The sequence below is a fragment of the Rhinatrema bivittatum genome, chromosome 17, assembly GCF_901001135.1.
Source record: "Rhinatrema bivittatum chromosome 17, aRhiBiv1.1, whole genome shotgun sequence".
Taxonomy (NCBI): domain Eukaryota; kingdom Metazoa; phylum Chordata; class Amphibia; order Gymnophiona; family Rhinatrematidae; genus Rhinatrema; species Rhinatrema bivittatum.
In genome coordinates this window covers 7,921,604-7,940,868 of record NC_042631.1, presented here as the reverse complement: position 1 = coordinate 7,940,868, position 19,265 = coordinate 7,921,604, and the positions used below count along the sequence as shown (strand labels likewise).

Here is a 19,265-nt window from a genome sequence, read left to right as displayed (position 1 = left end):
ATTTGCATGTTGAGGGCGCTATTAGGTTTGGTGGGTTGGACGAATAACAGGGGTAAGGGAAAATGCGCATCCAATAGCAGGCTAACAGTGTGTCCATCGGAGCGCACTGTACTGTATCGGCCTGTTTGTGATTTCTGGAACAAACGTACAACAGGCTTTATGGGAATAGTTGTAACAAAGGACCCCTGTCATTTCAGTTTGCCCACTGCTAGGAGCTCCTCCCTGGCAGGCACATAAAAATTGGTGCCTTTGCTTTAGCAGATCCATCCACAACAGACCCATGGAGAACAGTCACCGCTGCTGACTGGAAGAGAGGCCATGGTGCAGGGAGTGAGTGAAAAAAAAATCAAATATTGGGCCAAAGCTAATAAGTTTAAAAGGTAAACTACCACAGAGCGTACACATGTAAGAGTGGTCTGGTAGGATAGCATTGTGATTAACAGCGCCCTTCATTCCAGATGTATCTTTTGTGTAGTTTCGGCTGTGAAAGTAGATCACAAGAAGAGGGATAGACAAGACATATCACTAAGTATTCTTTTAGTACATTGTATAAGAACAGCTACACTATCAAACAAAAATAGCAAGAAAGAAAGAAAGAAAAAAAAGTGAAATAAAAAAATTGCCAAAACAAGCAAAAAAAAGTTACAAGAAGAATCATTTTTTAGTCGGACTCCTAAAACTTTTGACTGCTATACAAGTTTGCTAAATATTTTCCATCTCTGCGAAGCAATTTGATCTGAGAACAGGTTAAATTGCATAGAGGGGCTTAACTGGAAAACCACTTCTGGCCTTTGGGAGCCAGGGATCCCTGTACGTGCTCAGATCAGTCCAGACCCCTGGGTTTAGCCTCCCTGTCACAGCAGATGGAGACAGAGAGAGTCTCACTGACACTGTACATAGCCCAGTGTGCTACATCCAGGCCCTCGGGATTTCTCTGACTCCAGCAGATGGTAGATGCTGTCAAACCTGCAGTCTGGAGAGAGAGGGAAAAAATAAAAATTAAAGAGAGATGCTGGCTCTGGGCCCCAGTCTCCATGGATTCTCTGCCAGTCAAAAGGCCTGAGCTGTTGAGAAGCTCTTCAGGCCAATGATTTTCGGTGCCAGATGTTAAACGGAACTGGGCCTAAGCCCGCTGAAGGTGCAGGCAGGCTTTACTTAGCCGTGTGGTAGGCCCTGCAGTGTTTTTTGTTTTCTTAAGTGCGTAGGCGCGTGCGTGCATTCTCACCACATGACGGCTGCATGTGCTGGGACCTGGGCGCTTAAGGTCATGGCCTAGATTTGAACGTGTACATCTGCAACCTAGACTTGAGATCGTATTTGCATAGGTACTTGTGCACGTAAGGCCGCAACCTAGACTGCAGCGTGTATTTGCACAAGTACTTGTGCACATACGACCATGGCCTATACGAGCACGAATTTGCGCGTGTACCTGTGCGCTTATGACAACGACCGACTCTTGAGCACGTATTCGTGAGCATCCTGGAGGATTGTGCGTGTACACACAGGTGCCATTGTTGTGCGCACAGGAGGCCGCCTAGAGCCGAAGTTCAGGAGAGCTAGGAGCCGGAGAGGAACAGGCCCAAGCGCCTTGCTATCTGTGAGACTTGCCCTCTGATAGCAATTCAGTCCTCTCTCTCTATTTGTGTCAGTGCTGAGATGCTCAAAGTGATTTTGCCCATGTTGGGACCATCCCCTCAGCCTGTGGTGTCTCTAGAGGTGGAGTGGAGTGGGAGGCGAGTCCAGGGTCAGTTCTCCTCCCTTGTTCACGAGGGCAGAAGCTTCCCTGAGAGAGGTTGGACTCAGCAAGGATGGGCCTATGTATTCCGGTATGGATCCATCCTCCTCCTGCGTGGAATGTTTTCAGGGTCTGCGGACCTTTCTGCAGGGGCGCCCAGCGAAGGAATCGCATTCTCGGGCCTCCCATTTGTCAGTCACGGCGGGCAAATACCACAAGGAGGCAGTCCCTGGTAATGTTCAGGGGGGTGTGAGTCATGAGATATCGGAGGATTCCGATGGGGAATTTGGCTTTCTCACTTCTAGAAAAAGGAGAAATTGCATAGGATTGACAGCACGCTTCGGACTGCTGAGATTTTTTCTTTTTAACAGAGATGTCTTGCTGAGTTTGTTGGCTCAGACTCTGGCCAGAGGTCAATTTTAAGTTAAGTGTCCTGTTTCTTCCTCCCCCCCCCCCCCCCCCCCTTATCCAATTGAAGAGATAATGGATTTAAAGTAGGTAAATGCAGCTCTCAAGGTTTGCATTTCTGTATGGAAACTCCGAGATCCAGTTCTGAGGTCTGTCATAGTGTAAGAGAGACTCGGCAGCTCTCGCCTTGATAGAAGCATATCTGCACATAGCCAAGCCAGAGCACCAGAGATGGCTGAGGTTCATGGTCCTAAGGGAACATTTTTGGTTTCAAGCCCTTCCCTTTCAGCTGGCGACGGCTTCACGTACCTTCACCAAGGTGATGGGGGCAGCTGCGTTGCAAAAGGAGGATGTGTTGGTGTATCCGTTTCTGGATGACTTGCTTATTCATGCGAAATCAAATGACCGCTGTTGACAACTGGTACAAAAGGTACGGATGCACTGGAAGTCTCTAGGACGGGTGGTGAACCTAGCAACGAGCCACTTAGTCCTCTTACAAACTCTGGAGTAGCTGGGAGCTCAGTTCTACACACTGGCGGAGAGAGTGTTTCTCATGGAGAGGGTTTGCTGAAATTGCAGAGTCAGATTAGACTTTTGCTAGAGCTTTCGGTGCCCAGGGTCTGGGACTATTTACAGGTCTGGGTTCTATGGCATCGACATTGGAATTAATGCACCGGGCGTTCGCACGTATGCAGCCTCTGCAGGGGGCTCTTCTCCTGCTGGAATCTGCTGATGAGGCGGCCCGTGGTGGTGGTGGTCTCCTTCAGGCCACACCAAAGCAGCTTCAAATACTGCCATTACTAGTAGTGACAGTGGCAGCAGCTTGGCCCCCCTGTGCCCAGACCCCCACCAGGCAGGTGAAATACCGGATGCTCGTTTGTGAAAAACTGTGAATGGGCAGTTTTGCCTTCTGGATGAAATGGTGTTTGGGTGCGATATGTGGTAAGACTTTTGAAATTTTGCTTCGGTGTATGCACTTCCTGTCTTCCCAGCTGTTCATCCCATCCCCATGTAAAGTGTAAGGACAGTCCACACAGCATTCTCACTGTCCCTGAAACATGTATGTGCGTGTCTTTTTGGTTATATATGGTACAACTATACTTTTCTTTTTGCCACGTTCTTTCAGAGCTGTATTCTTCAATTGAGCATTCATTACATAACATGCATTTTACATATAACACGCCTTCCCGTAAGAGGGCCCAAGGCATGGTACAAGAAGTCAGAATGATACATTAACAACTGTAGCTAGTACATAATATAAAACAGTAACAAAAATTCCTTCTGCTAAAATGCAACAAATAAAATGGTCAAAAGCTAAATTAAAAATCCATAATAGACGATGGGAAATAAAGTCTGCCCAGCAAATTGTATAAGGTGGTAACTGTCACTCTGTGCAGGTTACCCTCCTGCAGAGCTCTTACAAAGGTTTATCCTTTTCTTCATTTCCAGCTTCTCACTATTAGGGATCTCCTGTGTTTATCCCATGCCCTTGATTAAATTCTATTACCATTCTTGTCTTTTGCCATCTGTTCCGGGAGGGCGATTCCATGCATCCTTCACCCTTTCCATGAAAGCAGCTTCATGACCCCTGGTTTTACACCTTCATTTCCTTCAGAAATGATTTGATTCTTGTGCATCATTAATACCTTTCAGATATTTAAAAGTCTGTGTCCTATCTCGCCTGTTTCTCCTCCAAGGTATACAGATTTAAGTCCTCCAGTCTCATAAGTCTTTTGGTGCAAAACCATCGTTTTGGTACTTCCCCAAACATTATAAAAAATATAGATTAAAAATGAATTAAAAAAATATTCAACAATTCTCTCTGAACATCTCAGATAAAAATTTCACTAACAGAATTATTACAACAAAAATAAGAATTATTTTGTTATATTCTGATGTGAAAAACATCTTAAGAAGTCCTATTTTGAGTTTAGACCAGGCTTTGTACTTATGGATATATTTGACTTTGGTGCTTAACACACATTACATATTAATAAGGTTTATTACTTTAACAGGTATGGAAGTGTGGTCTAGAAACTAGGCCTTAAACTACAGACAACACAATCTTGGGATGAAAGTTCAAATTGTTCTGTGTTTATAAGCAAGTCACTTGTATGCCATGTGCCTCAGTTTATCAAATTGTAATTGTGTGCTAATTGTATAATCCTTCCTTTCTGGTTCTGTAAGCTTGTCAATGCCAGAAATGTGATGCAAGGCCATGCACTCCAGTGGAGGCTGCAGATGGTGCATGTTTCAGAAGTATTAAACCATAAAATAAATTACATTCATGTTCAGATTAAAGGCTTTATATAAATAAAAGTTAATATCTATGTGGGAAGAGCTGTGCTATACAGCTAGAGGGAAGGTTGAAGGATCATCTGTAACAGCAGGGACTCCACCCTACCCTTGGAAGTTCAGTGCATGGAATGTGGACGTTGTGTCACCATGAGTCAGAATGCAGTCAAGATCCATGGACGTGCCCAGAATGCTGATGCACAGTATCAGGAAGAGATGTGCCAGAGATGCCTTTTTACCCTCCCAATTGACGTATTAGTGCGAGTCTGAAAATCAAAAGGCACAGGGCAGGTATTTTAAACTGAAGTGACTCCATAGTATTGTACTCATGTAGTCAAAATGATTTGCTTTCATCCTACCCCTGGATTCTTTGAAGAGACCATCTCTGGTCTTGAAAGCTCATTTCCATTGTAACTTTTATTGTATTCTTATTTAATTATAATATTTTATTGAATGTTTCTTAGTTTGCTATAATTATGTTGCAAACTGGATAATGCTTATAGGGATCCAGTAAAGGTTATCACACAACCTGCAAAGAATCCATTTTACCTCTGACTCAGTTTAAGTAATTAAAAAGCCCTGAGTGATGCAGTGCTGAGGAATATATTTCTCTCTAGCCCTATTTGTGTTTTTGTGTTGATTCAGTTTTTGCCACCAGGAAGACCTTGAAAGATGAATATTTTCCCAGAAGCTCTGCCTCAAAAGAAAGGTCAGATTACTCCCCTGCTATTAAGTTCACTTAGAGAATAGCCACTGCCATTAGCAATGGTTACATGGAATAGACTTAGTGTTTGGGTATTTGCCAGGTTCTTATGGCCTGGATTGGCCACTGTTGGAAACAGGATGCTGGGCTTGATGGACCCTTGGTCTGACCCAGTATGGCATTTTCTTATGTTCCCCACCAAACTACAACAGTACAATATGTTGAGCGATGGCATTGGGTGTTCGCTGTACGTACCCGGATCAGTCCAGACTCCTGGGTTTTGCCTCCCCTCCAGCAGATGGAGACAGAGAGAAAGTTTTGACAGACTCTTCCATATATGCCAAGGTGCCACCCACAGTCTGCCAGTATTAATCTGTCTCCAGCAGATGGTGGAGGTGTAAAACTCACAGTCTGAACTGATTACTTGGTAGAAATAATATACCCTTAGTCTGATAGGGTTTAAAAAAATAAATAAATAAAGGGAATAGAAACCAACACCAACAGAGAAGGAAGACGGACAGCGTCCTTCAGCCTCCCAGGGGGTTTGTTAGGTCCTGAGGGGACCATCCCCCCCCCTGGTTGTGAGGCAGCTGCGGCTAAGGGTCGAGGGCCCTTTATACCATTGTGCATCAGCAGTGCTTGGGATGATACCGGGGAGCCTGGATCACTCACCCCAGTAAAGCCAGCCTACAAGCAGGCTTGAAGTTTAAAAAAAAAAAAGTTTCACGGCTCAGGCTCTACTTTACCTTTCTGCCGTGGCTGAAGGGAAGCGCTTCTTTTTTGTATGCTGTCTGTTCACCGTTGTAAAAAAAAAAGAAGAAAATAGTTTTCGCTGTTTTTTCCTTTGTCGTTGCCTCACGCTGCAAAGAGCGTCGTGTCGCGCGTGCATGCGGCTCTGGGCGTGCGCATCTCTCCAGGGATGGTTTGTCCTCCGCTTGTCTCCCTGGAGGCGAGGGAACCTCTGCTGCGTCCGGGGGGGGGGGGGGGGGGGTGTCGTGCTGCGGGGGAGATCAGTTTCGCTCGCGTTCAGAAGCCTGCCGTCTCCCTCCTCCTGTGCATTCCCGCTAAGCGCGGGAAACGATGCCATTTTAGGCTCCTTTGGTGGCACAACTCGCGATGGGGGAGGGGAATCTCCCGCCTCCATTGTCTGCCCAGCAACTGGCCTAAATTCCCGATGCTTGCTGGCTCAAATACACAAGGGGTTAATACTGGGATCGATTCGGAGGACTCTTCCTCATGTTTTTCATCAGATTTTATTAATGCATAAGGCCTTAAAGGTCAGAAAGACCAGCAAAAAGCAGTCTGCTGACCTTCTCTAATCAACCCTCCAAGGCCAAAAAGCAGTCCGCGTCTGAGGGGACAGGGGGGTCTCAAAAGCAAAGCGCCCCTTAAGGACCGTGGTGCCACCGGATGACACTGACACGTCTTCGGATGCAGCAGATCCCGATGGGGGTGAAGGGCGATGGTGACCAGCCGTAGGGTGCTGCTCGCGAGTCCCAGGTCATCGAGGGAGACGACCCGTAGGTAGTCCACTTATTTAGAAAGGAAGAGCTAGGTCCACTCATTCACGCTATTTTGGGGGAATTGGGGATTGATACTCCACAGGAAGAATCTTGCGTAGGTTCTATGGATCCTGTCTTATTGGGCCTGAAGGTTCTTCCTACGTCTTTCCCTTTCCATTTTTCAGCTACTGACCTGCTCTTCAGGGAATGGGACACATCGGATTTGGGGTTGAAAGTCACCAAGGCAATGGTCAAGCTCTATCCTCTGCCGGAGGAAGCACTGGAGATTCTTCGGGTTCCCAAGGTCGATGTAGCAGTGACAGCAGTCACAAAGAAGACCACTATCAAAGTCACTGGATCGACAGCCCTTAAGGATTTATAGGATCAAAAGCTGGAGCTGCAACTTAAGAAGATCTTCGAGGTCTCTGCGCTTGGAGTCCGAGTAGCGATGTGTAGCAATTTTTCATTGAGAGCGGGCCTATGCTGGGTGCAAAGCTACAGGCCAATGACTCACTCTCTGAAGGAGAAGCTCTTCAGGCAGGGCGACTTGAAGCTGTGAGCCCAATATGACCTTTTACGTTCGTCTGCTAGGTCCATGGTTTCCGCTGTCTCGGCGCGCAGATTGTTATGGTTATGAAACTGGTCTGCAGATGTTTCTTCAAAATCCCAGTTGGGGTCCCTGCCTTTTGAGGGAAAACTGTTTGGAAAGGAGCTGGAGGACATGATTCAGTCCTTAGGCGAGAATAAGATTCATCGGCTGCCGGAGGACAGACCATGGTCTAGAGTATCCTTTTCTTCTAGATCTCGCTTTCGTGGGAATCAAAGGCCACGAGCTCCCTGAATCTCCTCTTCCTCCTTTCGGCAGAATTCTGGAAGACAACAGTCGTGGTCTCATCCTTTCGAGGATAGCGCTTCAGTAGGCCTGGTAACCCACAGTCTGTACAGGGAGATAAGCCTTCACAATGATGGGCGGCTGGTCCATTCCTCAGTTCCAGTCGTTGGGGGCAGACTCTCTCTGTTTTACGAGGAGTGGATCAACCTCACATCGGACCAGTGGGTTCTATCTGTGATAAGACATGGCTACGCTTTAGATTTTGCATGTCGGCTCCGTCCTCAGTTCCTGGTCTCCCCATGCGGCTTTGCAGCAAAACAGCGGGCCGTAAAAGAGTCTTTGCAGCGCCTTCTCGATCTCGGAGCAATCACGCTGGTGCCTTCGTCGGAACAGTGAAAGGGCCGCTATTCCATCTACTTTGTGGTACCAAAGAAGGAAGAGACCTGCCGGCCCATTCTTGATTTAAAGCGGGTCAACAAATGTCTTCGAATCCCCCGCTTCCACATGGAGACACTGCGGTCAGTCATTGCTTCAGTTCGACAGGGGGAGTTCTTAGCATCCCTGGATCTGACGGATGCGTATTTACACATTGCCGTCCGGGCCGACCAGCAGAAGTTCCTAAGGTTTTCGATCCTAGGGCATCATTATCAGTTTCAAGCTCTGCCTTTTGGCCTTGCCACAGCACCCAGAACGTTCACCAAGATAATGGTGGTGGTGGAGGCGCATCTCAGCAAAGGAGGATTGTTGGTACATCCATACTTGGACAATTGGCTAATTCAAGTGAAGTCTGCGGCACTTTGCCACTCAGCAATACACCAAGTGCTTCATCTATTACGAGCACTCTGGTGGGTTGTCAACCTTGCCAAGAGTCGTCTAACTCCCTCCCAGTCCTTTGAGTTCCTGGGGGCTCTATTCGAAACACAGCAGGGCAGAGTGTTTCTGACATCCGAATGCATCCTCAGGCTGCAAAGTCAAATTCAAGTCTTTTTGTCCAAGCATCCTCCAACGGTCTGGGGCTACTTGCGGGTCCTGGGCTCCATGAAGTCTACTCTGGAACTGGTTCCATAGGCCTTTGCGCACATGCGGTCTTTACAATCAGCATTGCTTTCCCGGTGGAATCCCATTTCTGAACTATTTCATCTACCCCTGCCTTTGACAGAATCTGCACAGCCCAGTCTGGACTGGTGGCTACTCTCCGACAACTTGAGTTACGGGGTTCCCTTAGCGATTCTGGAGTGGATGGTGGTCACCACGGATGTGAGTTTTTCTGGTTGGGGAGCAGTTTGTCTCGGGAAATCCGTGCAGGGCCAATGGTCCCAGGAGGAGTATCAATGGTCCATCAATCGTCTGGAGACGAGGGCGGTACAACTGGCGTTGCAAGCCTTTTGTCTGATCCTCAAGGGGAAGTCGGTCAGGGTGCTGTCTGATAATGCGACCACGGTGGCTTACATCAATCACCAAGGAGGGACGAAAAGCCAGCCAGTGGCGCTGGAAGCTCGCCAACTGATCAGTTGGGCGGAGCACAACCTGGTCAGCACAGTGGCGTCCCATATAGCCGGGGTCGACAACGTTCACACGGATTTCCTCAGTCAGGTTCAGCTCGATCCAGGAGAGTGGAAGTTGGCCGACAAAGCATTTCAACTCATTTGCAACACATGGGGCACACCCTGCATGGATCTGATGGCGACGTTGAAGAATACTAAATCTCCATGCTTCTATGCTCGATGCAGAGACACGGGAGTGGAGGGAGTGGATGCTATAGTTCTTCCCTGGCCATCGAACGTCCTGCTCTACGTGTTCCTGCCTTGGCCTCTCATAGGCAAAGTGCTCAGGCGAATAGAACTTCACTTGGCAGAAGTAATTCTGGTGGCTCCCGAATGGCCGCGTTGCCCGTGGTTTGCGGATCTGGTCAATCTAGTGGTGGCAGGTCCTCTGAGGTTTCCGGAGCTTCCGGACCTGCTGCACCAGGGGCCTGTCTGTTTCGACCTGGCCGATCGCTTCTCTCTAGTGGCATGGCTTTTGAGACGCAGTGGCTGAAGGGCAGGGGGCGGTGGTGGCTACACTTTTGAGGTCACATAAAACTTCCACTTCCCTGTCTCATATCCGGGTATGGAGAATCTTCGAGTCTTGGTGTGTCAAGTGACAGATTCTTCCTATCCGAATATCGGTGCCAGCTATTTTGTGTTTCCTTCAAGCTGGGTTAGCTAAGGGCTTATCGTGTAGTTCCTTGAGGGTGCAGGTGTTTACGTGGTTCCGTTCACGTGGTAGCATTAGACACACATCCTGATGTCTCTTGTTTCCTTCGGGGAGCAAAGCATTTACGTCCGCCGGTGAGACATCCTTGTCCGCCCTGGAACTTAAACTTAGTTCTTTCAGCTTTGTGTACGGCACCTTTTGAGCCTTTGAAATGGGCAATGTTGAAAGACCTCACGTTGAAGGTGGTGTTTCTAGTGGCAATTTCCTCTACTCGTAGAGTGTCTGATCTTCAGGCTTTATCATGCAGGGAGCCTTCAGATTCTGATTCTGGAGTGTCCTTACAAACAGTTCCTTCCTTTCATTTGAATCAATCTGTGGAGCCTCCCGTCCTTTTCAGAACTGGACCGGTCGGATCCCCTTTTTAAGGACTTAAAGAAGTTTAGATATTCGCAGGGCTTTACTGCGTTATCTAGAAGTTACCAACAGCTTTCGGGTCTCAGATCATCTCTTTGTACTCTGGAGTGGTACAAAAAGGGGTGATATGGCGTCTAATATGGCTGAAAGAGGCTATCAATTCAGCATATTTGCTACGTGGTAGGCCCTTACCGGTGGGGCTTAGGGCACATTCTACCTGTTCTCAGGTGGCTTCTTGGGCGGAATGCCAACAGGTTTCACCACAGGAAATTTGCAGAGCGGCTACATGGAAATCTCTGCATACTTTTGCGAGGCATTACCGGCTGGATGTCCAAGCCCCAGGTGAAGGGGGATTTGGAGAAGAGGTGCTGAGAGAGGGCCTCTCCAGATCCCACCCCAGATAAGGAAAGCTCTGGTACATCCCAGGAGTCTGGACTGATCCGGGTACGTACAAGGAAAAGAAAATTGGTTCTTACCTGATAATTTTCATTCCTGTAGTACCACGGATCAGTTCAGAGTCCCACCCGTTTTTTTCTGCATAGAGGTAATGAAGGAGTCTGGACTGATCCGTGGTACTACAGGAACGAAAATTATCAGGTAAGAACCAATTTTCTTATAGCTTATTTTTAATCTGCAGACTTCATTTTCCTTAAAGATTTGTCTTCTCATGGTTTCTTGGGTTTAGCTTGATGGTTGTTACAAGGCATCATTAAAGTCCAAAGCTAACATAGAGAGATACGTGAACTACTCATGCAGAGAGAAAAAACGCAGCAGTGATTCTTGAACCTGAAAAAACAAATGTGAAATCACTTATATAAATCCTTTATTAAAATGAGAGAGGGGAATTCTTATTCAAAGTCATTCTCTAGGCCAATGGCTTGAACCACTGCTGTGCTTTTTGTTTTTATAATTACATGGTTATGATGGGAACTAACCGTGCTGGAAAGTTTGCATTTTCTTCCTGTGCCAATGACGTGCAGAAAAAGCTTAATTCTTTATCTGATGCTAGAACCAATCCATGACTAAATTGTAATAATGATTTATACAATGTTAGTTTATTTTTTAGCCACACACTAAAAAGAAATGGAAAATACTATTTTATTTATTTATTTATTTATAGATTCTTTTATACAGTGGTACGTATAGTTATACATCACCTTGGTTTACAGTAAAACAATAAGTTAGCAACAGGCTTTACAGATTAACAGTATAAACATTAGAACATTTAACAGCGACAGGCTTTAAATGTTCTAGATGTCCTTACTTAAAAATGTTCTAGATGTTCTAGATGTCCTTACTTAAAAAGCAGTCTCTGTCTTCTTAACTCCCGGGTCCTGTCCGTCAATACCTGTTCAGACCTGTTCCGCAGTGTCTGTCCATCCATAAGCTTCCTGCTCACTGACCTCTCCTTTAAGCTCTGTTCTTAGTCTACGAGACGCTATAAACAATTTTCTAACTTGTAAAAGTTGCTAGAATAGATACAATGATGGACAATGAGACATTGCTAGGATATCTTAATAATGAATTGGAGTCTCAGTCAGTGCTATACCATCTGACCATTTCTGTATCAAATTGGTTTTATTTCACTAGAAATATCCCAATTGCTTTCTTTTCTAACAATATCGACAATGTGTGCCCTATGTGCTGCTATATGGAAGACTTGGTTTTGACTCCCTGGTCAGGTTTTCTGTTCCCCAGCTTGCTCAAACCCCTGTGGAGGGAGGGGAGTTTCAGTCATCAATCAATGGTGACACCTACTAATTGGACCTAGGATGCATGCATATCCTGGCCAAGAACTATCACTGCAATGACTGAGCTGGGGTGGGGGGTTATAAAATAGGGGGAAACCCCTAGGTGACTGCAATTGAATGATCATAGTGCTGTAGCCCAGTAGAAGCTGGTTCTGATCGAGCTGGAAACTCAGAGTGGGAAGAAACTGTTGAGCCAAAAAAAAAAAAAATAGAAATCTATACAGCACAAAAGAAATAAAGGTGTGGGAAAGCAGACAAAAAGTAAAACCAGAAGGACTGGTATGAAGTTGTGCCCTTCAGGCTCTACTTTAGGGATGGTCAGACTTGCTATGATGATGTAGAGTCCCCTCCCAGTTTCTATATATTTCATGTTTTAAACCTAAATTCAAGTTTAGTCTTTCAGTCCATTGGCCAACATGATGAGGAGATACAAAGGGTCAAGCTTCCTTCTGCCACAGCTTTCCCTGCTCGTTATTGCTTTCCTGATGCTGGGGCTATCACCATACACAGCCAGGGCAGCAGGTATGTAGCTGATGCGCCATTAACTGGCAACAAACCAGTACTGCTCCTGATGCTACAATCTCCTAGCAGGTAGGACCGGTAATTAGGATGGTAAACTGGAGAGGGGACTGGGCCAGGGCCTAGACAACTTATCGTGCCGGAAGCAGGAAGGCCACGAAGTAAAGCTCCGGGTCAGCCTACAAAATCAGGACTAACCGAGCAGAGCAGTGAGGAGACCACTTGGGAATTATTTTATATTCAGCATCACACCTGCAGCTTTTTTGAAGTCATTTCATTCAGTTGTCGGCTCTGCGCTCTGTGACAGATCTTGGTTCTCAATGGAAATATTCGGGAGCCAGTAGTGACAATGAGGAGGTGCTCCAGGGCTTGCAAACATGGAAACTATGTCCCTTATTTTTCTGCTCGGAGCTACTCTCCCCTGTTCATAATGAAGTCTCTGACTGGTCATGCAAATATAGGGAATCAAATCAACTCTAAACTTTATCACTGTTTGTTTTCAGAGAAAGTTTTATGTAAGTTTTCTTGAAAATTTTAAAATAAGTAATTGTGGGCCATATTTTGTCTATAGGAAACATGCTTCGTGTATCCAACCCTATGTATGTATGAATTAATCCTTAGAAAGACGAAAAGATGGATCGGTAAAAAATGGACTTTATTGAAACTTGCCCGACTCTGGCCGAGTTTCGCTCTGTCGAGCTGCCTCAGGGGCTTATTGAACCATTTGACTTGGCTCTATATAATTCCAATGTTTATAAGGATGAAGGAACAAACGCGTTTGTAGAGCAGTATATGACTGGATGCCTTTCTATTGAGAACCGCATCAATACTGCTAGCACAAGTCACTTATGAATAGCAAATGACAGATCCTTGAAACACGTCAGAATCCGGTGCGTTGATTGATGTTCCTTCATCCTTATAAACATTGGAATTATATAGAGCCAAGTCAAATGGTTCAATAAGCCCCTGAGGCAGCTCGACAGAGCGAAACTCGGCCAGAGTCGGGCAAGTTTCAATAAAGTCCATTTTTTACCGATCCATCTTTTCGTCTTTCTGCTGTCTGCTACATTGGATCGGTTACCGGTTTGTTTTCTTGAATTAATCCTTAGACATATATTGTTGATATTGCAGATAAATTACTGTCTTTCATACTATACTTTTCTGTTATGTCTTGACTAAGAAAACTAGATTACAGAAATACTGTACATTTATTTTTTTCCTATTAATGTTTTCCCCATTTATTTTCTACAATTACAATTGCCACAATGTGCTGGGGTGTAAAACCCTGGCCCAGTCTGTGCCTTGTGAGCAAAGGCTAAATGATAATTCTCCTTGTAAGCCACTAGCTGAGCAACACTGGTCCAGTGTACAATGTAGAAGGTTTGTCCTAGAGGGAGCAAATCAGAATAATGGAGATAAACCTGGATGCACCGCAGAACTGGTGCGCAGTAAACCTCAAGCTGCTATGATAGGTTTAAACCAGACGTAGACTCTAATGTGCACCATTACCTGCCCCTGCCTTACTAAATTAAATTTGATATGTCACTTCTATTCCAGCTTTACAAGTTAATACCAATGCAAAGCAGATTCCATTAAAACAATACATATTGCATCACATCCCTTGAAAAACAATTACATACCAACTATTGAACACAGGTTACAGTAAAATGCACCATAATTTAATCTGCACACATCAAATTACAAACCCACTTTAAGAGTTAAAATTACATAAACGAAACTTTCCAGAGTTACTGGGTAATGCACAGAGAAATAAGTGGATATTATTATTTTCTAGGAGTGCAGTATTGTTTGTCAAACGGACAGATTTGAAAGCCAGAGGCTTGCAGTATTAAAGAAATTTGCAGTCTGAGTTTCCAGATCAGTGATTTAATTCTGTGTTTTAGAGTGTGTGACCATAAGTCTGGTTGAGTCACCTGCTGGAAAACAACTGTTTAAGTATGAAGATGCTGTCCTGGCGTGTGAGCTACAAAATGCAACACTGGCAACATATACCCAGCTTCAGGACGCTTATAATAATCAAGGATATGAGAGCTGTCGGTAAGCAAAACTGCACCGTGTCCTTGCTGTCTGTTATTATTAGCTCTGCTGATTTAGGAGGTACTTTGAAGGCCACTGTATTATAATTTGGGCTTCTGATCCAAGGGTTTATAAATTGCAAATTGAGGTGTTTAGTTTTCAGCCAAGTAGGGGGATTTTGTGGGTACTAAAAATAGGTGTTATCAGTGTTTCACAACATGAAATGTAATTTTTGGCACAGTTTTAGGTGTTTTCAATTTTAGAAAGCATAAATCAGTTTTGTTGATGCCTTTTTTATTTCAGTGTTAAATTTCCAGTACTCAACTCCTTTTACATGATTACAAATGTTGCCATGGTTTAAAAACTATAAATGAGGTAGGAGGTATTGCATATTCATGAAACTCCAAATAAACCATCTTTAACCAGCAAAATATAGTAACAAAAACATAGCAGATAAAGACCAAATGGTTCATCCAGTCTGCACAGCAAGTTGCTTTTAGTAGTAACTGCTGCTCCGGTGCAGGTTACCCCATGCCTTCTGTTAAGGGTGGTAGTAATTTCCACTCCATTCATGTTATTCCCATACAGAAAAGTTTCACCTAAATTTAACACAGGTTACCTCTTTTCTTCATTTGTATTCTCTGGTCTGTAGGGATCTGTAGTGTTTATCCAATTCCCCTTTAAATTCATCTTCACCGCCTCTTCTGGGAGGGCGTTCCATGCATTCACCACCCTCTCTGTGAAGAAATATTTCCTGATGCTGGTTCTGAGTCCTCCCCTCTGGAGTTTCATATTGTGATCCCCCTCGTTCTGCTATTTCCTTTCCAGCAGAAAAATGTGATGTGTGCACCATTGTGAAGTGAAAAAAGTGTCACACAAATTTCAAAAAATTCTCACTGCATGGTAACTTTCCAAGACTGGCGTGTTTCCACTTCATTTGGTCTGGGAAGAGCAGAATTAGATTACTCTCATTCGCTCCTGTTTCGGGTTGGCTCTCTGATTCCCGGCTGGGATTAATGCAATGAAGCAGCAAAAGAAAAATATTTTAAGTAGCTTTTCACTGCCTGGCTTCTCTTTCAAGCAGGGGAGGGAGCTGGCGAGGATGGAGGGACAGAAAGTGATATTTCTTTTCCTGCATCCTGTTATTCCATCTTTGGTCTGTGGGAGGGGACAGTAAATTTGCATTTGACAGCTTTCTATCAGGCCGACACAGAAAGAAACGTGGGAGAGCGGGCGCGTGCCCAGGCAACTCTCCTGGGCGCGCGATTCAGGAGGGTGGCCTATGCAAATTAGGGCCCGCGGTAAAAGGAGGCACTAGGGACTCTAGTGCGTCCCTAGCGCCTCCTTTTTGACAGGTGCGGCAGCTGTCAGCGGGTTTGACAGCCGATGCTCAATTTTTCCGGCGTCGGTTCTCAAACCCGCTGACAGCCACGGGTTCAGAAACCGGACGCTGGCAAAATTGAGCGTCTGGTTTTCAAGCCGCGGGCCGATTATTTTTTTAAATTTTAAATTATTTTTTTACTTTTGGGACCTCCGACTTAATATTGCCATGATATTAAGTCACAGGGTGTACAGAAAAGCAGTTTTTTCTGCTTTTCTGTGCACTTCCCTGGCGCCGGCAGAAATTAACGCCTACCTTTGTGCAGGCGTTAATTTCTGAAAGTAAAATTTGCGGCTTGGCTGCACATTTTACTTACTGAATCGCATGGGAATAACTAATAGGGCCATCAACATGCATTTGCATGTTGCGGGCGCTATTAGTTTCGGGGGGTGGGCCGCGCGTTTTCGACGCGCTATTACTCCTTACTGAATAAGGGGTAAAAATAGTGCGTCGAAAACGTGCAGCCAAACAGGGGTTAACAGTGCGCTCCACTGGAGCTCCACTGGAGTGCACTGTACTGTTTCGGCCTATATGTTCCTCTTTCCCCAAGATGCAGGGATGTTGGTCACTCCAGTTTCCTCTCTGCCTGTGCCGATAAAGGGGCTGATGCCATAAAGTGCGCTCCGTCTAGCTCACAGGTTAACCCGCAGTTGGACGCTTGTTTTGGACGTGCTAGACTGATGCAACAAGGGGATTAGCGCGTCCAAGATGCGTGTCAACACCAATGCGTAACTAATAGCGCTCATAACATGTAAATGCCATTTGATGAGGCTATTAGCTATTACCCCATGATGCAAAAAAATCCTTGTGCGCCCTATGTGCACTTTTTAACACGTAACATTTAAAGCTTGCCCCGGATCTGGTGTAAAGTCTTAGCCCGCGTCAAGGGCTCAACAAAAAAATAAAAAATACTGCTTTTCTACTATCATCTCAATACTAAGTAGGAGGAAGCACAGAAATCAGCAACATCAAATAATAAAAAGTCTTGAAAAAAACACATTTCTGGGCACATAATATACACACTCCAGGCCGGGCTAGTAAATTAGTTGCTATGGGATAAAATGGACTCGCGTATTGAGCATCTGTTTTCCTAACCCTGACGCAGCCAGGGCTCCTGGATGTCCAATGCCAAGGATGTGCTAGGGATGCACAATTTATCTCTCGTGTGTCCTTTTTTAGCATGGCAGCTCATTTAATTATTGCATCAGGTTCCCAGGAGAGGAAGATGTGCCCACATTGAAAAAATGGGCTCCCAGTGTGGACGCATGTTTTTAGCGCGTTTATATTGCAACGGCCTGAAAGAGAGAGGGAAGCGGAAGGGACAGTGGCTTGCTTCTCGTGAGGGGGATGTACAGAGACCTCCAGAGTGCAGCACCTATGCCTGTGCTCTTGCCAGAGCGGAGAGGGCTGGGCTGAATTACATCATCGATAATAACGTCGGACGGGTCAGTTTTCAGGGGGTAAATTGGTTGTAACCCAAAACTCAATTTTTGCTTCGGAGGGCTTTTATCGGTTGTAACCAGAAATCAGAAGCCCTAATTATAATTACATTGCACAAATCCCATCGGGGTGAGATTGATAAGCATTGGAATATCGTAGATGAAGCCGAGCGCATGCTTCCCCTCAGAAGGCAAGATTGGAGGGAAGCATGAGAGTGGCATCTGATAAAAGTCATTCAAGCCAAACGTCACTGAGATCTGCCATGCACTGGGCAAGCAAAGAAAGTCACAGAGCTGGCGAACTTAAGTTGTAGCCACAGAACTAAATGGGAACAAAATTGGAGATGCTGAAGGCTTCATTAAACTTAACACTTATACTACTTAAAGATGTGGAGCATTTGGAACAATACGGAAATGTTATTGGCAGCCTGGGGACAGGAAGACAGCAGGAGGCTGCCCCGCCTCTCCTGTGGGGGTGCAAAGCGTGCATGCTCTGATACGGTCCCTATGCTTCTAACAGGGGAGTTGCATGGAAAAAATGTTTGATTTTGCTTTCCATTTCATTTCTGTTGTTTGAATAGGAAATGACACAAATCAAAAGAACAAATGTAGTTATTTTCTTGTCATTTTAAAATGACAGCACATCCCTAACTTCTAAAATAGGCCACTCTTTGGCATGTGGTCCAAGTGGAGGTGGTAGGACCAGGATATAGAGGGCAAAAAAAAAAAGGAGCTGGAGGGATAGAAAAGGCAGTGGAATGAGAGAGAAGGAGATGGGGGAGGGGTGAAAGAAGGGACAGAAAGGGAGGGGGAGGGGGAGATAGGATTCAATGTTTCTTGTGATCTTGGGCAAATTACTGTACTCTCCATTGGCCCAGCTGAATCGTAACTTGCCTTGAGCGTGGGTTTGGAATCCAATCTAATTCTTCATGAGCAAGAGAGTGAAAAGAGGACCAGCAGGAAGGGAGCGTGGAAGGAGAGGCATAGACAGGGGCAGGAAGCAATGGAAGGGAAGGAGAGAGATGATGATGATGCAGAGGAGAGAGGGAGAAAGCGGACAGGGAGACAGATGAAGGGTAAAAGCAAAATGGCGAACGTAAGAGTGACATACGTAAGGCATCAAAAGAAGAATCTGGGAAAGGACATGGGAGGAGCTTCCCTGCTATTCTATAACCCAGGAAGAGTTGGCATCCTAAAGCCCAATGCCAGAAAAGGTTCCTCCTGTCACCGGATTCCTACTAAGGGAGAGCGCTGACAACTGCTGCCTGCTCGGAGGGGGAAGGAAACCGAACATGAGAAAAAGATGAGAAAACATTGAAAAAATACAAAAATAAAGAGAAAAATAGAACACTTAGTGAAAACGGGGAAAAAGCAAAACTTTCTTGGCTATGGTGGCATGACCCTTTTCCAACTCCTAAACATTTTGGATGGCATTCAAGATTTATAAAAAATGTTCCACGCCTTTCTGTATATTTGTGGAATGTGAGCTGTCAGTCTGGGCGCGGTGTCTCTCTGTCTGAATGTGGTGCAGAGGTATCTGGGTTTGTCTATCTGTGTGTGTGTGTTTTTGTCTAGCTACCTATGTCTCTGTTTTTGGGTTTGGGGTGTCTGCCTGCTGTTCAGTATCTGCCTCTTTGTTTGGGTGTCTCTCCGTCTTCATGTTTGTGTTTGTGTGTTTGTTCCTTTCAACAACTTGAAGAGAAACAAAACAGGGGTTTGAGCCACTAACTAACAATCGGGCCGATACAATAAAGTCCGCGGGAGAGCGGACGAACACCCGCTCTCCCGGCGCACGCACCGGCCCCTCGCCGGTGTGCACGATGCAGTATGCAAATTAGGTTGCGCGGTAGAAACGGGGAAAAGGAGGCGCTAGAGACACTACCACATCCCTAGCGCCTCCTTTTTGACAGGAGCGGTGGGGTTTGACAGCCGACGCTCAATTTTGCCGGCGTCAGTTCTCGAGCCCACTGACAGCCACGGGCTTGGAAACTGGACGCTGGTAAAATTGAGCGTCCGGTTTTCGGCCCGACAGCCGCGGGCTGAATTAAATTTT

General features: G+C 45.6%; 1 protein-coding gene across 1 annotated transcript in view; it reads left to right on the top strand.

Moving 5' to 3' along the window:
* The first annotated feature begins 12,252 nt into the window (after window positions 1-12,252).
* The window catches only part of LOC115079464, a 95,042-nt gene continuing 88,029 nt past the window's right edge, over window positions 12,253-19,265 (top strand). The window contains exons 1-2 of the mRNA XM_029583082.1: window positions 12,253-12,358; window positions 14,260-14,413. Coding sequence (XP_029438942.1) covers window positions 12,253-12,358; window positions 14,260-14,413 — 260 coding nt within the window. The remainder of the gene's footprint in view (window positions 12,359-14,259; window positions 14,414-19,265) is intronic.